The sequence below is a fragment of the Dipodomys ordii genome, unplaced genomic scaffold (assembly GCF_000151885.1).
Source record: "Dipodomys ordii isolate 6190 unplaced genomic scaffold, Dord_2.0 Scaffold36, whole genome shotgun sequence".
Classification (NCBI taxonomy): domain Eukaryota; kingdom Metazoa; phylum Chordata; class Mammalia; order Rodentia; family Heteromyidae; genus Dipodomys; species Dipodomys ordii.
The window spans coordinates 2,291,690-2,300,307 of record NW_012267252.1 but is presented as its reverse complement, the minus strand read 5'-3'; the positions used below and the strand labels follow the sequence as shown (position 1 = coordinate 2,300,307).

At 38.6% G+C, this 8,618-nt stretch overlaps 1 protein-coding gene across 2 annotated transcripts in view; it reads right to left on the bottom strand.

Annotated features, from left to right (window-relative positions):
- Positions 1–2,213: 2,213 nt before the first annotated feature.
- R3hcc1l (R3H domain and coiled-coil containing 1-like) overlaps positions 2,214–8,618 on the bottom strand; it is a 67,777-nt gene continuing 61,372 nt past the window's right edge. For both annotated transcript variants that reach the window (XM_013017849.1, XM_013017850.1), the window contains one exon: positions 2,214–3,007. In XM_013017849.1, the coding sequence (XP_012873303.1) occupies positions 2,940–3,007 (68 nt within the window). In that variant the 3' untranslated portion in view covers positions 2,214–2,939. The remainder of the gene's footprint in view (positions 3,008–8,618) is intronic.

Genomic DNA, 8,618 nt, shown 5'->3' with positions numbered 1-8,618 from the left:
GGTTGTGCTGTTACAGCTTGTTGAAAGGGAAGGACATGGGAAGATTGGTGGCTGGCATGACTTATAACTAGATGAGGAATGTTAACAGAATACTGACCACTGAATTCCAGACAGAGTAAAAAACCTCAGAAGACTTTCACGACACATTTTGGCCTCAGAGAAACTGAAGCGCTAGGAATCTCAGCTTACTCTGTAGAAGCTAACCCACAAACTTTCACTCTATGAAATTAGAACTCATTTTTATTATAAATTCCAGATAATCCTGGGGTATAGATGTTTGACACACATGAATCATATATGTACAGCAGAGTGTATAAGCTGTCTTCCCAAATAGCTAACATTTTCTTTTAAAGCAGCCATACTGTATAAACAGATCTACTTATCTTAGTTTGTTCCCTGAGCCTGTAGCAGCCTATAAGTGTTTGCTAGCAAATCCTATTTGTGAAGGCTTGGTTTAGACTTGACTAAGGAATAGTCATTAATGGCCAGTATACAGCAGCTCAAACTACTAGAATATTATAAACTCAAAACTTGGTAAATACAGCAATATTCTAAATTCAATATTCTAAATTCAGATGGTTCTTAAAAAAAATCTTTTCTCTGCTATAAAACTGAGAGGCTGATTGTGAGCTGAAAAAAAAACACAAGTTTTTACAACACTATATTAAAATGGGAACAAATATAACTTCTTAAAATTATGAGCATTACAAAGAAACTGGAGCCGAGTGCCAGTGGCTCATGCCTATAATTTTAGCTATTCAAGAAGCTGAGATCTGAGAATCACAATTTGAAGCCAGCCTGGGCAGACAAGTCTGACAGAATTTTAGCGCCAGTTAACCAGCAAAAAGCCAGAAGTAGAAGTTTGGCACAAGTGGTAAAACACCAGATATAAGTAAAAAGCCAAGTGAGAGTATGAAGCCCTGAGTACAACCCCCAGTACCAGCACATACACACAAAAAGAAATGCAAACTGGATATAATAAGCACACATTACCATTAGCAATGCCTTGAAAGGCAACTTACAGTCAGAAAGGGGATACACCCTCAGAGGTAAGTGATAGGAACACTTATTTTTTCCTACACACAAGGTCACTCTTAGGTTAAGACAATTAAAACATCAGCTGGGGATGTAGTTCAATAGTAGGGTACTTGCCTAATGCAGAAGGCTCTGAGTTTGATCACCAGCACTTGGGGGGAAGAACCAAAACAGAGCAAAGGCATCTCAGAAATATGCCATTCAGTATGAAGTCATGCTGTAACTTCCTTCCCTCAATTTTCATTCAAAGAAGCTACACTATTGCAATAGACCTATATTATCTTAGAGGTATTTGTTCCACAAAGACAAGAGAAATGAAGTCCGACAGCTATAAGCCAAAGTCAGAAAGAGTGTCAGAAGGTCAAGAGAATGACTTATTTATTCTTCCAAACTTGACATGGAAGCATTGATCATAAACAATGGCCAGGAATTAAGACACACAATGCTGATGAGTGGGGACTAGAACTGTAGCAGGAACAGTTAGGCCAGGCCTAAGACCCAAGGCCATTTAAGGTATATTTGAACAGAGTCCCACCCCACCATGTTCTATAGCTTTTTCCAAGAATTAGAACATGCAAAGAATCGATCATTGTTATGAGTACTAAACCATAAAATGAAGAGGCTTTGGCTTAGTCCAAAGCCCAAAGAGATACTGTTACTTCTGTTCTTTAATGGCCTAGCACTTCTTCAGTGCAGAACTACTTTCTAAACACATTGAAAAAGCAGGTATGAGGTAGATAGAGCCTGAGTTGGTGGCTCTGTCCTGCCTGTGTCCTTTGGAGAATCTCTCACTGCCTAGAGGTATTTATTTCATCCTGGCTGCTTCTCACTATAATGGATGGCCTGGTGCTGCTTGCCAGGTGCCTCTGGCACAAGCTGAAAAGATCATACCAAGAACGTGCTGTGTGCCAGATGTTTCCTGCAGGATGTCAAATTTGACAGAAAAGGGGGAAGATAGGAAGTTGGGGTGCACAAGGAGGTCAAGGTCAGAGAAGCTGCAACCTATCAACTCAAAGATAAGTCAGGGGCAGAGAAATGGTCAGCATTCCACTCACTGGGGTTCAAGAAAAGCAACAGATCGATTTAAACCATGCATGGCATTATAGGCATGAAAAGGAGAGGTGGTCTCCTGTTTTATTTTTTGTGGGAAAGACAAACTGATAAATACCAGGATGATGTATGTCATAAAATGGCCTTTAATGTCTCCCTCTTACAACATATTGCTGCTTAAATTGGAACTGGCACACAGCTCCTCAGACTGGCTTCCTATGAGAAGAAAGCTGGCAGACCCCTGGCTTAAGTGCAGCTGGAGCAGCCCCAGGCACTGAGATCAGTATGAACTCAGGAGTCCAAATACCCATAGCTGCTGCTGTTCACCATCATTGGAGTGCTGGAACTGGCAGAGTAAGTCTGTGTATGCCAAGTACACCAGTCATTCTTCTTGTTGTTGTAACTGCTCCCCCTACTTGCCCCAGTATTACTATACTTGGCTTTGTGAGGTACTAAGGAACATTCTGCCTTTACAAAGTCTCAATCTCCCATCACTACAGGTTTGAATCCTCTGTTGTGCTCTTCTTTTGCTTTAGACCTCTTGGGAAGTATGAACCATACAAACACGATGCGTACACGACCCTTTCCAAAGGATTCTTGGATGGCACATCTTCCATGTTTTGATAGTTCCCTTCTGTATCTACCATGGTAGGAAAAGTCGCAAAGAACTGCAACTAGGAGTGAGCACAGGATTTTACCTTCTCTCTTAGCCCTGTCAGTCTTTGTCTTGACCACTTTTTCTTTTTCTTTAACATGTACCTCAGCATGTACACAGCTCTAGAATGATCCTCTCATTTGAAGACTATGAAACATTTGCTAATGCATGGGAATTTATCCTTTTCATTAAGCAATGTTCAAACTGCAGACAGGTCTCTTCCTTCCCAGATGTCTTCCCGTTGTTTGGCTTCCAACCGCTTTCTCTCTGTAAATAAAGCATAGTGTTAAACATGATTGTATACTTCAAAAGACTAGAATCCAAATTGCAAAATACTTTAATCATAAGACAGGTAGACCCTGATCCTAAGGGTTAATTCTTTTCGTTGTCCATGTGTTTTGTTGTTTTTTAACTAGAAATACACACTACTAAATCATTTTTGTTTCCGTGTGTGTGTGTGTGTGTGTGTGTGTGTGTGTGTATGTGTGTGTGTTACAGTAACAGTACTGAGGATCCAACTTGGGGCATTGAACATGCTAAGCATACCCTCTACCAACTCTACCCACCATGTCTCTTATGTAGTAAAAAAGGGCTAATAGAAATAAAAAGTACATGAAACATGCAAGGCACACACTTTTCATCCCAGCTATACAGGAGGTTGAGATAGGGGTGGGGGAGAGTAGAATCACAATTCCAGGTGAGCCCAAGCAAAAAAGTTTATGAGAACACATCTCAACAGAAAAAGCTGTGTGTGGTGGAATATACCTATCATCCCAGCTACAAGGGAAGGGTAAATAGGAGGATCACAGTTCATGCAGGCCCAGGCAAAAGCAAGACCTATCTCAGAAATAACCGAAGTGAAAGGGACAGCAATAAGACTCAAGCAGTAGAGCATGTGCCTAGCAAGTGCAAAGCCCTAAGTTCAAACCTCAGTACCTCTGTAAAGATAGAGCCTGGTGCTGGTGGCTCACGCTTGTGATCCCAGCTACTTGAGAGACAGACCTGAGAATTATGGTTCAAAGCCAGCCTGGGATAGAAAAGCCCATGAGACTCATCTTCAATTAACTACCAATAAACCAGAAGTGGAGCTGTAGCTTAAACAGTAGAGTACTAGCTTTGAATGAGAAAGGTCAGGAACAGTTTCCAAGCCATGAGTTTAAACCCCAGGACTGTCACATGCATATGTGCATATAAGCATGCATACACACATGCATACATACACACACAATCAGAATCTAGCAAGACAGATTTTTTGAGTCTTGCTAGTATTTATTTTACTTCTACTTTTCTGACCAATACTTCAGAATAACTTCACATTATTCTTAGTGCACTGCTGTGTATGAATGTTTCAGTAAGGATTAAGAATATGTTTTAATATTCCCCTTCCACTGTGTTGTTTAAATTGAAGTAGCAGCCATTGGGTTCCCCTCATTATTTCCCTACTACAAACTTCTTGAATAAATATTTCAGAGGCAAACCAAATTTTTGCAGAATACTTCTAGGAATCAAAAATCTTCAAAAAGGGCTGGGAAGGTGGCTCAGTGGTAGAGCACTTGCCTTGCATGCATGAGGCCCTGGGTTCGATTCCCCAGCACCACATAAGCAAGAAGAAAAAAGTTCGAAGTGGCGCTGTGGCTCAAGTGGTAGAGCGCTGGCCTTGAGCTGAAGAGCTGGGGCTGGGAAGGTGGCTCAGTGGTAGAGTGCTTGCTTTGCATGCATGAGGCCCTGGGTTCGATTCCTCAGCACCACATAAGCAGAAAAAGCCGGAAGTGGCGCTGTGGCTCAAGTGGTAGAGCGCTAGCTTTGAGCAGAAAAGCTCAGGGATGCCGGGTGCTGGTGGCTCGCGCCTGTAATCCTAGCTACTCAGGAGGCTGAGATCTGAGGATCGCGGTTCAAAGCCAGCCCGGGCAGGAAAGACCGTGAGCTGAAGAGCTGAGGGACAGCGTCCAGGCCCAGAGTTCAGGCCCCACTACTGGACCCCCCCCCCAAAAAAAAAACTTCAAAAATACACAATTCCAATATGGAAAAATTACCATATATAATTGGTAAAAAAAAGAAATAACTTTTTAAAAACAAAAAAATGTACAAATCTAGATAAGCAACCTCTAATTTTAATCTAGAAACTTGGTTTTCTCTCTCTCTATCTCTTTTTCTTGTCAGTTATGGGGCTTGAACTCAGGGCCTGGGCGCTGTCCCTGAGTTTTTCTGCTCACGGCTAGCACTTGAGCCACAGCTCCACTTCCAGTTTTCTGGTTGTTAATTGGAGGTAAGAGTCCCATGGACATTCCTGCCCAGGCTGGAATCTTTAGATCTCAGCCTCCTGAATAGCTAGGATTGCAGCCATGAGCCACCAGTGCCCAGCAGAAACTTGGTTTTTTGTATGCCTGTAGTTCCAAAAGGCTAAGGCAGAAGGATCACTTAGGTCTAAGACCACCCTGGGTAACATAGCAAGATCATGTAAATAACAAACATGGTTGGGTGGCCCACGTACTGTTAGATGCCATAATACTAGTTCTAATTTTATGGCTAGTCATTTATCTTGACACCATAAAATGCAGGTGATAAGCCTAAATGCTTCTTTTCAAGGACTATTATTCCATATTGATAATGTCTGTAAAAGGCTTTGCAGGTTATGAGATAGGTGTATTACAGAAATCAAGGTGAGTTTAGAGTGACACTTGCTATTTCAACATACCTTTCCAAATTAGCAGAATCCCTAACAAAATTTCTCAACTATATTTGACTGTACTTTAAGGGAAAGTGACTGGCACTTGGAAATGTGAGCAACAGAAATTCCCTGCTATTTGGGCACCATCTTGTGGCATTATCTGAATATAGCAGCAGTTACAAATGGCAAGAAATGGGGGACTCCTATGTAAGTAAGATTTAGACTGGGCTGGGATTCTCCAGAAGAGTCAAGTATAACTAATTTGTCCAAAGGATGCCAGTATTTCTTAGGTAGGCAGTGTAGTTTTGATGCTTAAAACCATGGATAAGTTAAGAGGAGAGCTAACTGCAAGGCACCTTTGAAGAATATCCATCAAAAACTGGTTCTGAATTCCAAGGAAAGGAAAAAAAACAAGAAGAATGAATTATTAGAACTCAAAAATTTTAATAATAAACAAATAACAAGACAATATGGACAGTTATAAAAAAAAGCTATCCATAGTGTGAAACTATGACTGTCCCACAATCTACAATTCTAAAATCCAAACATTTCTGAAAGTAAAGTTTTTGTTTTTATTTTAAAGACTGGGCCCAAACTCATTGATAATGGTAAATCTAATCCAAAAGAATACAAGGTGTTTCAGTCTTTACATATCTCATTTAATATAGTCAGTCACACACTTTGCTGCAGATATATTAATGTTAAAGTGTTTGATTTTGGTGTTATGAAATATACATTACAGATACTGTATTATCTTTCTAAAGTTGTAAAAGTTCACACATCTGATAGCTTGTACTGATGCTTTCTACTAAAACTAAAAGCTCTATACTGCCAATAATAATGTAAATAAAAGTAAGAAGAAATTCTGTTGGCAAACCAAGACAAAACTAAGAATAATGGGAAAACAAGTCAACATATACATGGAAAAACAAGTCAACATATAAATAGAAAAAATTTAAGAAATATAGAACAGCATAGAGAAATACAGGGTAGAATGAGACTTCAAGGAGCTAAGAGCTCTCAAGCTTTTGTGTATGTGTGCGCTAGCCTTGAACTCTGGGCTTAAGCGTAGTCCTTGAGCTTTTGTGCTCAAAACCAGCTCTCTACCACTTGAGTCACAGTTCTACTTCCAGATTTTTGTGGTTAATTGGAGATAAGAGTCTTTTCTGCCCAGGCTGGTTTTGAACCACAATTCTCAAATCTCAGCTCCTGAGTAGCTAGGATACCAGGTGTGAACCACTAGTGCTGTCTACTTCATCAATTTTAAGACAAGTAACAGAAACTTAGGAAACTTAAGTGACTTCTCTAAAATTACATAATCAGTGAAAACTGAAGCTGGAATCCACTACCTTCATATATGAAAATATAATCTGAAATATCTAAAGTATCTTTAATAAGGAGAAAAGAATGCCAATAGTATCTGGTGGATTATATGAAAAATAATTCCTATAACTTTAATAATAAAAAAGGGAAATGGATTAAATAGAAAGCCATAAGGAAGGACAAGGAACTAAAGTAAAATAGAGGATTAGCATGAGATAACATTTGCAAAAACTTTCCATAAGACTTTCACTCTCTACTATAAACAAGTGGACAGAAATGACTACACTATGTGAGTTGATTTGAAATCACTGAGGGAATGGAAAGGGGCCAATTTATTGTCATATTAAAAAAGTGAATAAAGAAAAAGGGCTGCAAATGATGGACTTTCAAGTTTTACTTCCACATCTAAGAAAAATGATCACAAATCCACTTGTAGTCATCTATAGAGTAATAACACACTTTGTGAAGAACAAGCCTAGTTAAACTAATTTAATTGCTTTCTTTTATGGCATGACAGACCTAGTAGATCAAGACATAGCATAAGTAACCCTTAATTTTAGCAACATTTCAGAGTGTAACCATTAATATAATACTGGGAAAATACAATTTAGATCTCATCAGGGGGTATTTAACTCCAGAGAGAATGATTATTTCAAGGAAATATATGCTATTTATTTTAGCAATACTTGGCAAACTGGTCAGTTAGTTTTATGATTGATATTTTTTATCTCTGATTTAGGAGTTTATTAAAGAGCAACCAAGAGCATGGTGGCACATCTAATCTCTTAGCACTTGGAGGCTGAGGTAAAAGGATGGTGAGTTTCAGTCCAGCTGAGGCTGTATTTCAAGACCCTGTCTCAAGAAAACAAAAACAACTGACACCAAAAAACAGGTAAATACTGCATGGGGGCGGGGAGGAAATCACACTAGAAGTATATACTCCAGTAACAAGGAAGACCAAAAAATTACCTGAAGGCCTAGATTATGAGGCAGTAATGTAGCATTGCAGAATAAGAGAACTCCTAAAAAAGTTTCCAGGAGGAATCAGCTGTAGTGAAATTTATCTTATTATAGTTGACTAAGTTGACAGACGATTTTATGGTTTAGTGGTTTAATTAATCAAACTAGATGATCAAATTGTTTACTTACTCTGTCTTTTAGGCCTATGAACCAAAAGATGGCCTTTCAGAGCCAGCTAATTAATCACTTCCTCCCAAGAGTAAAAAGAAACAAATTTTGAAATAAAATTATAGGGTAGCTTATTCTGAGAGGCAATAATATCTATCTCTAATTTTAAGTAGGAAGCAAATGTTTGGAAAAATGGAACATGGGAAGTTTTTATATGTATTCTTGAGTTCAGTTTTTTAAAATGTGGCACTCCAGGTGATAGATGCTTTTATTTTCTACTTAGTATATCTCTGATCTGTTATATACTCTGCGGAACTAACGTTTAAGGCCTATGTACTAAGTAAACTTCCTCTTGATATGTACAAGTGACTTGCTGAAAATGATTTAGGAATTTCCTTTTCCTCAATTCCTCCAAGAGTAACTTAAATTCCCCAATATCTTTATAAAAAATTATCTTTCACTAAAAGGGTAGGAAAACCCAGATAGGATGGAAAAATACTAGCAGAAAGAAAAAGTATTTAAAACTTAAAATAACAAATTACAAGTTCATTAATAAGGAATGTTTCAAATATAGTGGTCCACTATGGGTTCTAAAATAAAAAAATGGAGGACTTGAATAGAGTTCAGAAGTAAAATCAAAACATTCATGAAAAAAAAACTCTAAAGAAGCCAGTATCATTCATACATTCAGTTATGAACATGGGGTAAGTCATGACTGATTAGAAATATCTGCCACATATAATGAAGAAAGAGCAGCAA